This window comes from Talpa europaea, assembly GCF_964194135.1.
Source record: "Talpa europaea genome assembly, chromosome: 7".
Lineage (NCBI taxonomy): Eukaryota > Metazoa > Chordata > Mammalia > Eulipotyphla > Talpidae > Talpa > Talpa europaea.
In genome coordinates, this window is record NC_140074.1 from 20,397,797 (window position 1) to 20,413,700 (window position 15,904).

The 15,904-nt window shown below is 43.5% G+C and overlaps 4 protein-coding genes across 4 annotated transcripts; 1 reads left to right on the forward strand and 3 right to left on the reverse strand.

Moving 5' to 3' along the window:
- Window positions 1–510: 510 nt before the first annotated feature.
- Window positions 511–864, forward strand: LOC311173658 (small ribosomal subunit protein uS15-like; the record flags this gene model as incomplete). Its single annotated transcript, XM_084237763.1, has 1 exon — window positions 511–864. One exon carries the CDS (start codon window positions 511–513, stop codon window positions 862–864), a length of 354 nt encoding a protein of 117 aa, XP_084093889.1.
- A 5,201-nt stretch (window positions 865–6,065) lies between these two features.
- LOC311173659 (interferon omega-2-like) lies at window positions 6,066–6,386 on the reverse strand (the record flags this gene model as incomplete). The annotated part of the gene is made up of 1 exon (XM_084237764.1): window positions 6,066–6,386. One exon carries the CDS (start codon window positions 6,384–6,386, stop codon window positions 6,066–6,068), a length of 321 nt encoding a protein of 106 aa, XP_084093890.1.
- Window positions 6,387–8,058: 1,672 nt separating this feature from the next.
- LOC311173057 (interferon omega-2-like) lies at window positions 8,059–8,646 on the reverse strand (the record flags this gene model as incomplete). The annotated part of the gene is made up of 1 exon (XM_084236778.1): window positions 8,059–8,646. The coding sequence occupies one exon, from the start codon at window positions 8,644–8,646 to the stop codon at window positions 8,059–8,061; it is 588 nt and encodes a 195-aa protein (XP_084092904.1).
- A 6,335-nt stretch (window positions 8,647–14,981) lies between these two features.
- Window positions 14,982–15,569, reverse strand: LOC311173576 (interferon omega-2-like; the record flags this gene model as incomplete). Its single annotated transcript, XM_084237619.1, has 1 exon — window positions 14,982–15,569. The coding sequence occupies one exon, from the start codon at window positions 15,567–15,569 to the stop codon at window positions 14,982–14,984; it is 588 nt and encodes a 195-aa protein (XP_084093745.1).
- Window positions 15,570–15,904: the final 335 nt, after the last annotated feature.

Consider the following 15,904-nt stretch of genomic DNA (forward strand, 5'->3'; position numbering starts at 1 on the left):
CTGCAGCCACTGCAGCACAAGTTCGATCCCAGCCAGGGATCTAACCCACATGGCACAGCAGCCCTCGCCTGTCTTGCCCACTGCTCTCTCAGCAGTGTGTTTCAGTCAATGTGCCTATTCTGTTTCCCACTCTGTCTCTGGTGAATCCACTCATCTGCCACCCCCCCCCCCAACACACACACCTCTGGACTTCACCCCAGCTCTTGTATGCATAAATAAATAAAATTAATCTTTTAAAAATAAATGAATAAATGAATCAAATAAATATTTTTAAAAAAGAGAGAAATGACTAAGTATGTTCACAAACACCTTTATCACAGTAGCCCCTCATATGCCAAAGGTACAAAAGTACATTGGTAGCTAGAACTGACATTTCAATCTATTCAAACAACTATAGTACATAGCAATGAAAATAATGAATTATTGAAGCACAAAACAGTTTCACAGATATGACATTGAATTGAGCTGTATATAAAAGCTGAGACACACTCATTCCCTCTCGCGGCCATCATGGGTCGCATGCATGCTCCCGGGAAGGGCCTGTCCCAGTTGGCTCTGCCCTATCGCCACAGCGTTCCCACCTGGCTGAAATTGACCTCTGAAAACGTGAAGGAGCAGATCTACAAGCTGGCCAAGAAGGGCCTGACTCCCTTACAGATCGGTGTGATCCTGAGAGACTCACATGGCGTTGAACAAGTGCGTTTTGTGACAGGCAATAAAATCTTGAGAATTCTTAAGTCCAAGGGACTTGCTCCTGATCTTCCTGAGGATCCGTATCATTTAATTAAGAAAACTGGTCGGAAGCATCTTGAGAGGAACAGAAAGGATAAGGATGCTAAATTCCATCTCATTCTAATGGAATAAAATAAATAAATAAATAAAAGCTGAGACAGATATAAAAAAGTATTTCAGGTACTTTTTAGGAAGTACAGAAACCTGTCAAACTAATCTATCATGATATGGGATACAAGAGTGGTTAGATTTATGGTTGTATATTCATTAAAAGAACACAAAAGTAGATGTATGTTTCCTCTAAGGAACAATATTATCCATCTAATAGATAATAGCTTTGATTCCTCTTGCTTGTTTCATAACTCTGTAATTTGTTATTATCACACCACATATTAAATATGTGAGGGGGGAAATACTAAATACTAGAGGGGGGAATACTAGAGGGGGGAAATACACATTGTTGCCCTTTACCTAATTTTTAGAAGAATATTCTGGCTTACAATCTCTCTTATTTAAAGAGGAAACATGCCTCATTTTATTTGCTTGTATGTATTTCTCCTTCATTTGAGTCTTAAAGTTATGCTGCATTTTTTTTTTTTAAAATCACATCAAAATAATTTAGATGGCAGCTAATTTTTTCATGTTAAATACTGATAAACAGATTGTTTTGAATTGTTCCCAGTAGTCAGGTCAACAGTCCATATTTCTTTTTTTAAATTAATATTCTATTTTATATAATTCTTACATCATTTTTCATTTTTGCACAATGTATGCATTTTCGTTTTGGTTATATTCCCCACACAATTGCACCCCCCCTTATTTTGACCCTAGTCCTTCCTCTCCTCTTCCCTCTCCCCCCTCCCAGTGTGTCTCTGGTTTATAGTTGCTTGCTGATTTTGATTTTTACTTTGTATTAATTAGTCTTTTTCCTGGCCCCTTATTTAGGTTTTCTAAATTCCTGCTATGAGTGAGACCATCCGGTATTTTTCTTTTTCATTCTGAACAGTCTATATTTCTGATCACATTAGGATAGTGATAACTACTTTGGAAATAAATTGTATAAAAACCTTTGCAGTGTCCTTCTATTTAAATAGCAAATAAATTTATAGAAATCTGGAATAAAGAATGCAAAAAAAAAAGAGGGCAAGATAAGCTTTCAAATGGTGACATCAACCTGATACGAATTTATGTTGTTATTTACTATTTAATCTTACCAAATCAGATTTCTACCCTGATTTGTCCTCTGGTGTCTCTTTGCTAAGAAACATATTTGAATGGCAATGCCCATTAAAAAAAAAATCAAAAGTCTCAGATGTGTTCATTAAGGATGAAGATAGAATTGTAATGTTAATTAACCAAATGCTCTAAAACGTTAGAACTTCTAACATAACTTTTTTTACTTGCTGTTGAGCCACTGAGCAAATTCGTTGTAGTGACTGGTGTTCTTCTGCCCTCTACTGGTTCAAATTGGAATCCTCTGTTAAAATGCCCTCCAGGAAAATAAGAAAAATTTTGTGAAGCCTCGCCTTAAAAAGAATACAAGTAAAAAAAGAAATAAAACTGTTTGGAAATCTTGACATGTCATCAAATAATCAGAAAATACACCTTTTGATCCCATGTAAGATTTCATATTAACATTTTTTGCACATTTTATCACCCAATGCTTTAATTTTTAAGCATTCACAACCAACAACAGTTCAAAAATGAAATTCCTGTGCCATTTTCTAAGTGAAGTGCTTTATCTCCAGCTTTAATAGAGTAACATTTTTTCAAAGGCTGAAAAAAATGCCATATGTCACATATCCAGACATAAATAAAGCTGACAGTCTTAATATTCTAAGTGCTTTTTATTTTTTAAAGATTTATTTATTTAGGTATACAAGCACTGGGGCACAGGCCAGAGGTGTGGGGGTTGAGATGATTCACCAGAGACAGAGTGGGGAACAGAACAGGCAGACTAACTGACAGGCACTGCTGAGGGGAGCAGCGGGTGAGCCAGGAGAGGTCTGCTGCGCCATGTGGGTAGCTCCCTGGCCGGGGATCGAACTCATGCTGCAGTGACCATACAGCTTCATAGGTTGCATCTTACCCCTTGTGCCATCAGGGAAGCCCTCTCAGTGCTTTTGAAATACTACTCCTCTATAATCATTAGGATTTTGCTTCTACAATCCAGTAATTTTCGCCTAATTCAGGGAGACAGAGAATGAGGAGTACCCCATGTTTGAATGATACAGAGTAGCTTCTGAAGCAGCTAACTCAAATTCTTCCAGGTTATTTGTTGACCATCTGGACAGTCATGTGGCACTGACAGTGTCTCCCACTCTCCAAACTCTTTGCAGGATGTTCCCCATACCAAGCTTTCTCCCACAAAGGATAGATGTGGCCATAAACCCTTGTGCTATTTATTGGTGTTTCCCAAGCTGCAGTTTGCCAGCACATATTTCCAATTTTCTTAAAATGGACATGATCAAATGAGTAAGATTAGCTGGGAGTCGTGATCAGAACAGTCAGCATACAGAGGAAGAGAGCTTCCCTAGTCTATGACTCAAGCTCTGTTGCTTTATTATGCATAGTCTCCTTTGCTGTGGCTTTTCCATTAAAGCATGCCCAAATTTTTACTAGCCCATGTCCTCAAACCCATTACCATAAAAGTGGGATCTTATCATTCTTTGATTTATTTCAACCAAGGTCCAGTCCAGAACTATGAGGGTGCAGAGAGGGAGTCTGAGGGAAGAGGATTATAATCACTATTTGATTCCTCTGGTTTATTGCATTGGCCAAATGTAATGCAAAATGTAACAAGGAATAATTTTTACTCTTTATTCTCTTACTTGTTCTATTCTTGTGTTCACCAGTATCGTGTTTTCAAGTTCATTAATTCTCACAATTGCTTCTGTTTTTCTGTTATTAAGGCCCTCAACTGTATTTTTCAATCAGCTATAATGTTTCTTAATCCCATTATTTCTGAATGTAGCTGCTTCATATTTCATTATCTTGATTGTATGTTTATTTCGTCCACTGCTTTTTAAAAGTTCTATCAGCTTTGCCAGGACTGTTGCCCTGAATTTCTCTTCTGTCCTGCTCTACAACCCACTGAGTTGGAGCTCCTTTCAGGCTTTTTTGTTCTGAAATTTGTACTGTGTTCTTCTGTCTTCTTGTTTTTGATTTTGTGTGGGTTTCATTAGCGATAAATGTTTAACTGTTGATTTTGTTCTTGTCGGAGTAGTTGGGGGACTGGTACTGGTGAGGGGTAGTAGTAGAAAAAAACACTGGGCAATAGACATCAAAGGATCATCTCCAGGAAATTACCTCAGAAATTTGCAATTCCTGTTGCAAAGCATTTCTTTGTGGGGGTGACATGAGTTTTAGATGCCTCAGACGGGCATAGTGGGTGGCAGGTGTTTTGGCTAGCTCAGCCTGGACTTCAGTGGAATTTTCTTATATTAAGAACGTCAGGGGCCTCCCCGGTGGTGCAGCGGTTGAGCGCTGGGTTGCGAAGCTGCCCGCAGCCTCTGCAGCGCTGGTTCGATCCCCGGCTGCTCCCCGGCCACCAGAGGAGGGTCCCACATGGCGCGCAGACCTCTCCTGCCGCCCGCTGCTCCCCTCAGAAGTGTACTTCGGCCCTTCTGCCTGCTCTGCTCTCTGCTCTGACTCTGGTGAATTCTCTCACCCTCCCGCGCTTCTGACTGTACCCAGTGCTTGTATAAATAAATAAATCTTTAAAAAAAAAAAAAGAAAGAACTTCAGATGCTCTGACACATTTTAGGCTACAGCTCTTCTGTCTTATGGGCCTCAGATTCAAGCCTAGTCCTTGCTGGGTGCCCTCACCTCCTGAGCTCTCCAGCAATGCATCCTCAGCCTTGGAAGCCTGCTCTAGCACCCCACACCCAGTGAAGTCTGAGGTGCCCAGTGTCGGTGTGCGCCCACGGCAATAGCTATAGGGTGCCCTGTACTGCAGACACTCCTCCCTATGGTGAGTTGCACTGCCCTGTTACTGCTTTTTTTTTTTTTTTAAGATTTATTTATTTATCCATACAAGAACCGGGGTACAAGCCAGATTCGTGAGAGGGTGAGAGGATTCACCAGAGGCAGAGCGGGGAACAGAACAGGCAGACTGACGAAATACACTGCTGAGGGGAGCAGTGAGCAAGACAGGAGAGGTCTGCCATGCCACGCGGAACCCTCACCTGCCGGCTGGGATGCTGCAGAGGCTGCAGACAGCATCACAGCGCTGCGCTCAACCACCTGCGCCACCAGGGGAGGCCCTGTTACTGCTTTTTTAAAAAAGATCCTTAGAGTTTTTCCTACCCCTTTCAGTCTTGTGATGCTCCTATTGTGCACAGGGATTATCAAATCTTCTTTCAGGGGCTTTTGGCTTTGTTTTTGCAGCAATTGTGTTGTTCTTGTCTGAAGAAGGTGATTCCAGCTCTTTGTCACCATCTTCCCAGGATTCCCTTACATGTATTTCTTTCTTTCTTTTTTTAAACTCCTTTATTTATTTTTTTAAAGATTTATTTATTTATTTATACAAGCATTGGGTACAGTCAGAAGCACAGGACACATGAGAGATTTCACCAGAGCCAGAGCGGGAAGCAGAACAGGCAGATCCACAAAGTAAACTGCTGAGGGCAGCAGCGGGCACGGAAGGAGAGGTCTGTGCACCATGTGGGACCTTCCCTGGTGGCGGGGGATAGAACCAGTGCTGCAAAGGCTGCAGGCAGCTTTGCAGCCCAGTGCTCAACAGCTGCGCCACCGGGAAAGCCCCCTTACATGTATTTCTTAAGAATAATTATGCAATCTATAATTAGATACTCACTTTAAAATAAAAACCTGAACTGAATGAAATGGTAAATAAAATTTACTGTCCATAGTTTTGTATTATTTAAAATAATAATAAGAATATAAGAATTAACAAATTCAAGAAGATTTCTTCAAAAAGAATTTAATAAACAAAACCTAGTACAAATGAAGTAATGTGGAAAAATAAATGTTTGAAAATTTTAATGCAATGTAAAGGTGAATATGTAATAATATAACTTCAAATTTCATAAATAATATAAGAAGCAAAACAGAATGGATCTATAAATAAAGTAAATAAATAAAAAATAAATAATTATGTAAATAAATAAATAAGTAAATATTAAGGTGGTAATGTCTTAGGAACTGATGACCCTGGAGCTGAATTTTTAAACATATTCTTCCTTAACGCTACAGACAATACATTTCCTAATTAAATTCAATAAATTTTGTGGCTGAAGCAGAAACTAAAGCTTTTGAAATGCCCTGAGACTTCTTTGCAAAGGTGATGAGGCACATTAGTCAGGAGATTCGCTTCAAGGTGAGCCCAGGTCTCCATTCTTTGCGCTGAGTCTTTCTTGCAAGGTGGTTGACAAAGAGAAACATCTCCTGATTTCCACTCGGACCACCTCCCAGGCACAGTCACTGTACTTCTTCTCTTGCAGGTAGAGATGGATTCCCTGGAAGTAGTTCTTCACAGCCAGGGCCGACTCTTCCTCTCCCACCTCCTCCACCGAGCAGGCGTCCAGGGCTTGCAGCTGCCGGTAGATCCCACTGAGCAGCCGGTCCAGGAGGGTCGCATTCCAGGCAGCAGAGGAGTCCTCCGAGAGGAACAGGTGGACGGTCTCCCAGAGCATCTCCTGCAGGACGGACACGGCCTGGGCCTTCGGAAACAGGCTGCCATCCAGCGCCTCCCAAGGGAAGCTGAAGTCTTTCCTGTCCTGGTTTGCTAGGTGTATTTTGTGTCACTGCCACAAGTCTAAAGCACCATCCAGTGGGGACCCACAGAAAAGTATCAGAAACAACCAGGCAAGTCTGGGAGGAAAAGTGCAAAATGAAAACCATGATAAAAGCTGCCACTGTCACCTCCCACGGGTGTCTCATCCACATCTGTGTCACCCAGTCCACGACCAAAAGGCAAGTGCAGTTTCTTCCCGGGTCTCTGTTCCATGGGCTCCTCCAGGTCTCCTCCTGCTTCCTCCTTCCTAGGTCCCTCCTGCAGCTTTTTTTTTTTTTTAAATGACTTATTTTTTTATTTACACAAGCACTGGGTACAGTCAGAAGCGTGGGAGGGTGAGAAAATTCACCAGAGCCAGAGCTGGGAACAGAACAGGCAGACTGATGAAATACACTGCTGAGGGGAGCAGCAGGCAGCAGGAGAGTTCTGTCGAGCCATGTGGGACGATCATTGTCAGTGGCCAGGGATCAAACTGGTGCTGCAGAGGCTGCGGACTGCTTCTCAGCTCTATGCTCCACCGCTGCGCCACCAGGGGAGGCCCTGTTACTGCTTTTTAAAAAAACGATCCTTAGAGTTTTTCCTACCCTTTCAGTCATATGATACTCCTATTTTGCACACTGATAATCAGTACTTCCTTTTGGGGATTTTGGCTTTGTTTGTGCAGCAATTTTTTTGTTCTTGTATGAAGGAGGTGATTCCAGCTCTTTACTTTGTCACCATCTTCCCAGCACTCCCTTACATGCATTTCTTTTCTTTTTTTTTTAATCCATTTTTTATTTATACAAGCACTGGGCACAGTAGAAGCTCGGACGGTAAGAGAATTCACCAGAGCCAGAGCAGGGAACAGAACAGGTAGACTGACGAAGTACACTGCTGAGAGGAGCAGCGGGCGGTAGGAGAGGCTTACTCGCCATGTGGGACCCTCGCCCGGTTGGCCAGGGATCGAACCCGTGCTGCAGTGACTGCGGGCCGCTTCAACTGCTGCGCCTCCGGGGAGGCCCCCTTACATGTATTTCTTTTAAGAATAATTATGCAATCTATCATTAGATACTTACTTTAAAATGAAAACCTGAATTGAATGAAATGGTAAATAAAATTTACTGTCCATACTTCTGCATTATTTCAATAATAGTAAGAAAATAAGAATAAACAAATTCAAGATTTCTTCAAAAACAATTTAATAAACAAAACCTAATATAAAGGAAGTAATATGGAAAAATAAATTTTGAAAATTTTAATACAATGTAAAGGTGGACATGTAATAATATAACTTCAAATTTCATAAATAATATAAGATGCAAAAAACAATGGATCTATAAATAAAGTAAATAAATAACAAATAAATAAATAGATAGATAAATAGAAAAATAAATAAATATTAAGGTGGTGCTCTCTTAGGAACTGATGATCCTAGAGCTGAATTTTTAAACAAATTCTTCCTTAACACTACAGACAATATATTTCCTAATTAAATTCAATAAATTTTGTGGCTGGAGCAGAAACCAAAGCTTTTAAAAAGCCCTAAAACTTCTGGGCAAATGTGATGAGGCACATTAGTCAGGAGATTCGCTTCAAGGTGAGCCCAGGTCTCCATTCTTTGCACTGAGTCTTTCTTGCAGGAGGGTTGACAGAGAGAAGCATCTCCTGATTTCCACGCGGACCACCTCCCAGGCACAGTCACTGTACTTCTTCTCTTGCAGGTAGAGATGGAGTCCCTGGAAGTAGTTCTTCACAGCAAGAACGGAGGCTTCAATGCTCAGGGCCGAGTCGTCCTCTCTCACCTCCTCCATCGAGCAGGCGTCCAGGGCTTGCAGCTGCCGGTGGAGCCCACTGAGCAGCCGGTCCAGGAGGGTTGTGTTCCAGGCAGCAGAAGAGTCCTCCGAGAGGAACAGGTGGACGGTCTCCCAGAGCATCTCCTGCAGGACGGACACGGCCTGGGCCTTCGGCAACAGGCTGCCATCCAGCGCCTCCCAAGGGAAGCTGAAGTCTTTCCTGTCCTTCAGACATAAGAAAGGGGAGATTCTCCTCATTTCACCCAGAAGCACAAAGTTGCTCCTGCTCAAGGTGGCGTGGCTCGGAGGCAGGTCACAGGCCAGAGAGCTACCGGGGCAACAGCTGAGCACTGCCAGGGCCGCCAGAAGAGACAGCAGTAGGGCCATGGGCAAGCGAGGAACAGGCTGGTCTGGTGGTGTCTGGGTGAGCGAACTGTAGGTTGTCTGAACCATCTCCCTAAGCATGGCCTTTAAATAGGGAAACATCCAATTTCGCTTTTGGCACTTTTGCTTCTCTTTTTGTTTTCATTTATGCAATCTCCATATGGTCTCCATGAATATAATTTTTTTAAAGTTTTATTTCTCTTTGCATACAGGAACTGGAGTACAGGCTGGAGGTGTGGGGGGTGAGAGGATTCACCAGAGACAGAGTGGGGAACCAAACAGGTAGACTGACAGAAATACACTGCTGAGGGGAGCAGTAGGTGAGACGGGAGAGGTCTGCTGAGCCATGTGGGTAGCTCCCTGACTGGGGATCGAACTGGTGCTTCAGTGGCTCCAGATAGCTTCATAGGTTGCGTCTTAACCCCTTGCACTACTAGGGAGGCCCCATGAGTGTAATTATTCAACCCAAGTTTAATTTTCCAAGTAAACTTTGGATGTGCCATTCCAAATAGATACTTGTCAATTAAAGGAGAAACAACTTAGTTTTAAACTCTGAAGTGTTTTAAATGTTCAAACATTCACATTTTGCTGTCACTAAATAAGTATGTTCTTTTCTGTGTCAGAAGCAAAATTTGACGGTGCGTCTGATCCATTCTTTCTTTCATAGGAAAGCAGGGTGTCTCTGGCCTGACGGAAATCTGTGTTTGGTTAGGTATTTGCCAGAAGTGTAGTAAATAGTTTCTTTATGCGCTAAGGATGGGTTTTGCTTGATTCTCAGCTGAGACTGATGATTGTTGGAGAATGAACTTCTCAGATGCTTCCCTCCTGCCTAGAGGACAATGATGTAGGCCCGAGTGCTTATGTTTCACTGGGGCCACCAGGTCAGCTCCAACACAGACATTGTCCTTTCTTCTGCCATGTGCTTACTGGAGGCCTGTTGTGCTCTCAAACTGTGCCAATACCCCAGCAGCGGTCCTGCTTCTTCTCAGGGTGTGGAGATTTTAACTCATTTCATTTTCCCACTACCACCTCACTCACAGGTAGAAACCTCATCTAGCAACACTTTCTCTCTGGAGTGCCAGGGTCTTCAACCCAAACTCTGCTGTGCTCACTCCCTGAGGGCAAGTTCACCACATCCCAAAGTCTTTAGAGTTCCCTACTGCGGAGATACTGGTTTCCTCCTTGGCAAGACAATCTTCCAGAAGCCTCATCATTACCCCTAGAGAGTTTGAGGGAAGGGTCCCAGTTCTCAGTGGTGACTCGTCCCTAGACCCATGTCCTCAGATATAGAACCTTCCATAGTCTTCAGAAGCTGACAGCAAACTTTGTATTGTCTAAGTAGGTGGAGGGATCATCGCATTGTAATCATTTCATCTTCATTCGACAAATATTATTTTGCTAGTAGAATTTTCATTGTTCAACTCTTTTACTTAAACGCTTGTTTAAGTGTTCTGAGGTCTGCACAGGAGATTCGTTGAGGAGCTATCGCAGGAGAAACTCCCACCAACTTAAAGAAAACAGTAACCTTCTATTGCTTATTCAATCCTCATATTTCTATTGGGCATCTTTGCTCATCCATCTCTGTCTCATGACCAGAATGCAGGGGAGTGAGATCCAAGCAATTTTTGCCAGAGAAAATATGCCTTCTTTAATTGACTTACTTAAGCTAGTTCACCTTAAATTAAATAACAACAAAAGACAACTTTGTCTCTTTTTTTAAAAAAAAGATTTATTTATTTAAGCAAGCACTAGGTATAGTAAGAAGCACGAGTAGGTAAGAGTATTCACCAGAGCCAGAGCAGGGAACAGAACAGACTGACAAAGCACACTGCTGAGGCACGGCAGGAGAGGTCTGTAGCGACATGCAGGACTCTCACCCGGTGGCTGGGGATCAAATCATCCCTGCAGAGGCTGCAAGCAGCTGTGCAGCCCAGCGCTCAACCCCTGAGCCACCAGGGGAAGCCCCAAAAGACAACTTTGAAAGCTTATTTTTTATATAGTGGTTTGCTAGGTGTATTTTGTGTCACTGTTCCTACATTACTTTCTCTTTTTTTTTTTTGAAGATTTACATATTTATACAAGAACTGGGGTACAGGCCAGAGGCACGGTAGGCTGAGAGAATTCACCAGACACAGAGCAGAGAGCAGAACAGGCAGAAGGACCGAATACACTGTTTAGGGCAGAAACGGGCGAGACTGGAGAGGTCTGCTGCACCATGTGGGAATCTCCCTGGCCAGGAATGGAACCTGCTCTGCAGAGACTGCGGACAGCTCCACAGCGCTGACTCAACCTGGGGAGGAGCCTCTACAGCACTTTCTCTTCATCCTGAGGTTAACAAAAGGGAAGTAGAAGAATGGTGAAAATACTTCATCACTTCCGCTACAATTTTCGAGATATCCATCATTTTGTTTCTCATTTCAACTTTCCTAGAAAGCAAAACTTGTGGCAAAAAGGAAAATGTAACTGAGTGTCATGAAAGAGAAAAGAGAAAAGTGATTTTTCTTAACAGAATGACAGAGTGTAAGTTAGCACCAACTGAAGAGAAATAATCAGGCTGTAATAAAATCAAGAAAGCATCAGGTCAAGAATAGGAGCCATGGGCCTCCCCGGTGGCGCAGCGGTTTTGCACTGGGCTGCGAAGCTGCCTGCAGCCTCTGCAGCGCTGATGATCCCCGGCCACAGGAGAGGTTCCCACATGGTGTGCAGACCTCTCCTGCCGCCTGCTGCTCCCCTCAGCAGTGTACTTCGCCAGTCTGCCTGTTCTGTTCCCCGCTCTGGCTCGGGTGAATTCTCTCACCCTCCCATGCCTCTGACTGTACTCAGTGCTTGTATAAATAAATAAATAAATCTTAAAAAAAAAATGAATAGTAGCCATGATCCAGACCTACATACAAGGGACATCCAAGGTGTGTTCAACCAGGGTCAGGACACACTCGAGTTTAAAGATCAGGCCTAGAAATGGCCTGAGGTTAGGTCAGTTGTGACACTTTTGGATTATTTCCCAATAAAAGGCTCAGTGTGGGCCCCTGCTCCTTCCATCAGCCGATGTCTTTCTTTCTGTAGTCACTGAATGACTAACTCAGATGGTTAAATTTTTACCCAGACATCTCAACACGGCAACTTAGAGACAAGAGGGAATCTGTTTGACTGAAAACAAGTTTCACGTGAGCAAAATTCAGTGCAACAAACTAGGGGTCTGGGTGCTATGGCTGAGCTCCAAGAGAGTTCCCCAGGGGCACTAGAAGGAGGACAGGAAAAGAACAAAAATCATTTATTTGACTTGTAAATTAAAGCTTCTAATCCATCCTTGGGAGAGAATCTATCTAAAGTCTGATCTGTAACCTGGGGCAGAAATGTGATGGTTACACGCTAAGTTGAAGCACCTCCCTGCTACCTGAGCAATTCACACACACTTCCTGGTTACCTTTTTCAATCACACTATGGGGCTTTCTTAACTTCTCTCAATTCTACCCAAAGTGTTGTCAGTTTACTAGATTCTACCCAAATAAGCTGTCAGTTAGCAACAAAGTTATTCTCTGAAATGCATTCATTTCTTTTTATTTATGATTTATTTTACTGATGCATACAAGAACTGGGGTACAGGCCAGAGGTGTGAGGGGTGGGCAAGAGAGGATTCACCGGAGACAGAGTGAGGAACTAGGGGTTAAGACACATCACTATGAAGCTATCTGCAGTCACTACAACCAGAGTTAGATTCCAGTTCAGGGAGGTACCCACATGGCGCAGAGACCTCTCCTGACTCGCCCGTAGCTCCCCTCAGCAGTGTATTTTGGCCCATCTGCCTGTTCTAAAGATTTATTTTTTTTTTTTCATTTATCCAAGCACTGGGTACAATCAGAAGCGCGGGAGGGTGAGAGAATTCACCAGAGCCAGAGCAAGGAACAGAACAGGCGGATTGATGAAATACACTGCTGAGGGGAGCAGCGGAGGCAAGAGAGGTCTGTGTGCCATGTGGCCCCGGTGGCCGGGGATCGTGAGAGCCACCACTGGAGGCCCTGTGCCTGTTCTATTCCCCATCCTGTCTCTAGCGAATCTTCTCACACCCCACAACTCTGTCCTGTACCTCAGTTCTTGTATGCATAAATAAATAAATATTTTAAAAAAAAAAGTTAGGTGATCAGAAGTTGCTTGTTTCCCTCAGGTAATGTGGAAATCGTTGAACTTTACCCTGTTCTCCACACATCTTCCAACTTTGGGAATCAACTTGAATACTTCTTTCAAAGGGTCAGTGAGCTGTGAACTCATGTGCGTGACACCCATGTCATCTTCTCCAGGTTCAAATTGTGGAAAAATGCTTTTATCGGGTGTATTCTTTTTAGAGCATATGCAGCAAAAGCACTGGTTTTTTACCTAAAGGAACAATTGTATAAGTAGCTTAAAATCAAAGAGTCGCCTCATTCACTGCACTTGCTCTCCTTCCATTAGTCATGAAACTAGTTTATTTCTCAACTTCTTTGCACTTAGACACCCCAGGGGAATACATTCAGGCCAATTCAATGGGGCAGAAGTGATACTTTACTGGGCAGGGAGAGGGGCACCCGAGACCCCACAAACCTGCATTCTCTAAATAGGTTCTGCCATCTGCTGCATCAACACAAAATATGTGAGACTTTGATGAAAAGGAACTTTAATACAACAGGAAACAATACAGAAAAGGCAAAGAATATAGTTTCTAAATCAAGCACCCAAAGTTTCCTGTCCCCTCTTGGGGAAAAGTCCACTCAAGTAGGATTGGCCCAGAGGCAGACCCGAGCCTGCCACAAGTCTAAAGCACCATCCAGTGGGGACCCACAGAAAAGTATCAGAAACAACCAGGCAAGTCTGGGAGGAAAAGTGCAAAATGAAAACCATGATAAAAGCTGCCACTGTCACCTCCCACGGGTGTCTCATCCACATCTGTGTCACCCAGTCCACGACCAAAAGGCAAGTGCAGTTTCTTCCCGGGTCTCTGCTCCATGGGCTCCTCCAGGTCTCCTCCTGCTTCCTCCTTCCTAGGTCCCTCCTGCAGCTTTTTTTTTTTTTTAAATGACTTATTTTTTTATTTACACAAGCACTGGGTACAGTCAGAAGCGTGGGAGGGTGAGAAAATTCACCAGAGCCAGAGCTGGGAACAGAACAGGCAGACTGATGAAATACACTGCTGAGGGGAGCAGCAGGCAGCAGGAGAGTTCTGTCGAGCCATGTGGGACGATCATTGTCAGTGGCCAGGGATCAAACTGGTGCTGCAGAGGCTGCGGACTGCTTCTCAGCTCTATGCTCCACCGCTGCGCCACCAGGGGAGGCCCTGTTACTGCTTTTTAAAAAAACGATCCTTAGAGTTTTTCCTACCCTTTCAGTCATATGATACTCCTATTTTGCACACTGATAATCAGTACTTCCTTTTGGGGATTTTGGCTTTGTTTGTGCAGCAATTTTTTTGTTCTTGTATGAAGGAGGTGATTCCAGCTCTTTACTTTGTCACCATCTTCCCAGCACTCCCTTACATGCATTTCTTTTCTTTTTTTTTTAATCCATTTTTTATTTATACAAGCACTGGGCACAGTAGAAGCTCGGACGGTAAGAGAATTCACCAGAGCCAGAGCAGGGAACAGAACAGGTAGACTGACGAAGTACACTGCTGAGAGGAGCAGCGGGCGGTAGGAGAGGCTTACTCGCCATGTGGGACCCTCGCCCGGTTGGCCAGGGATCGAACCCGTGCTGCAGTGACTGCGGGCCGCTTCAACTGCTGCGCCTCCGGGGAGGCCCCCTTACATGTATTTCTTTTAAGAATAATTATGCAATCTATCATTAGATACTTACTTTAAAATGAAAACCTGAATTGAATGAAATGGTAAATAAAATTTACTGTCCATACTTCTGCATTATTTCAATAATAGTAAGAAAATAAGAATAAACAAATTCAAGATTTCTTCAAAAACAATTTAATAAACAAAACCTAATATAAAGGAAGTAATATGGAAAAATAAATTTTGAAAATTTTAATACAATGTAAAGGTGGACATGTAATAATATAACTTCAAATTTCATAAATAATATAAGATGCAAAAAACAATGGATCTATAAATAAAGTAAATAAATAACAAATAAATAAATAGATAGATAGATAAATAGAAAAATAAATAAATATTAAGGTGGTGCTCTCTTAGGAACTGATGATCCTAGAGCTGAATTTTTAAACAAATTCTTCCTTAACACTACAGACAATACATTTCCTAATTAAATTCAATAAATTTTGTGGCTGGAGCAGAAACCAAAGCTTTTAAAAAGCCCTAAAACTTCTGGGCAAATGTGATGAGGCACATTTCAGGAGATTCGCTTCAAGGTGAGCCCAGGTCTCCATTCTTTGCACTGAGTCTTTCTTGCAGGAGGGTTGACAGAGAGAAGCATCTCCTGATTTCCACTCGGACCACCTCCCAGGCACAGTCACTGTACTTCTTCTCTTGCAGGTAGAGATGGAGTCCCTGGAAGTAGTTCTTCACAGCAAGAACAGAGGCTTCAATGCTCAGGGCCGAGTCTTCCTCTCTCACCTCCTCCATCGAGCAGGCGTCCAGGGCTTGCAGCTGCCGGTGGAGCCCACTGAGCAGCCGGTCCAGGAGGGTTGTGTTCCAGGCAGCAGAAGAGTCCTCCGAGAGGAACAGGTGGACGGTCTCCCAGAGCATCTCCTGCAGGACGGACACGGCCTGGGCCTTCGGCAACAGGCTGCCATCCAGCGCCTCCCAAGGGAAGCTGAAGTCTTTCCTGTCCTTCAGACATAAGAAAGGGGAGATTCTCCTCATTTCACCCAGAAGCACAAAGTTGCTCCTGCTCAAGGTGGCGTGGCTCGGAGGCAGGTCACAGGCCAGAGAGCCACCGGGGCAACAGCTGAGCACTGCCAGGCCCGCCAGAAGAGACAGCAGTAGGGCCATGGGCAAGCGAGGAACAGGCTGGTCTGGTGGTGTCTGGGTGAGCGAACTGTAGGTTGTCTGAACCATCTCCCTAAGCATGGCCTTTAAATAGGGAAACATCCAATTTCGCTTTTGGCACTTTTGCTTCTCTTTTTGTTTTCATTTATGCAATCTCCATATGGTCTCCATGAATATAATTTTTTTAAAGTTTTATTTCTCTTTGCATACAGGAACTGGGGTACAGGCCGGAGGTGTGGGGGGTTAGAGGATTCACCAGAGACAAAGTGGGGAACCAAACAGGTAGACTGACAGAAATACACTGCTGAGGGGAGCAGTAGGTGAGACGGGAGAGGTCT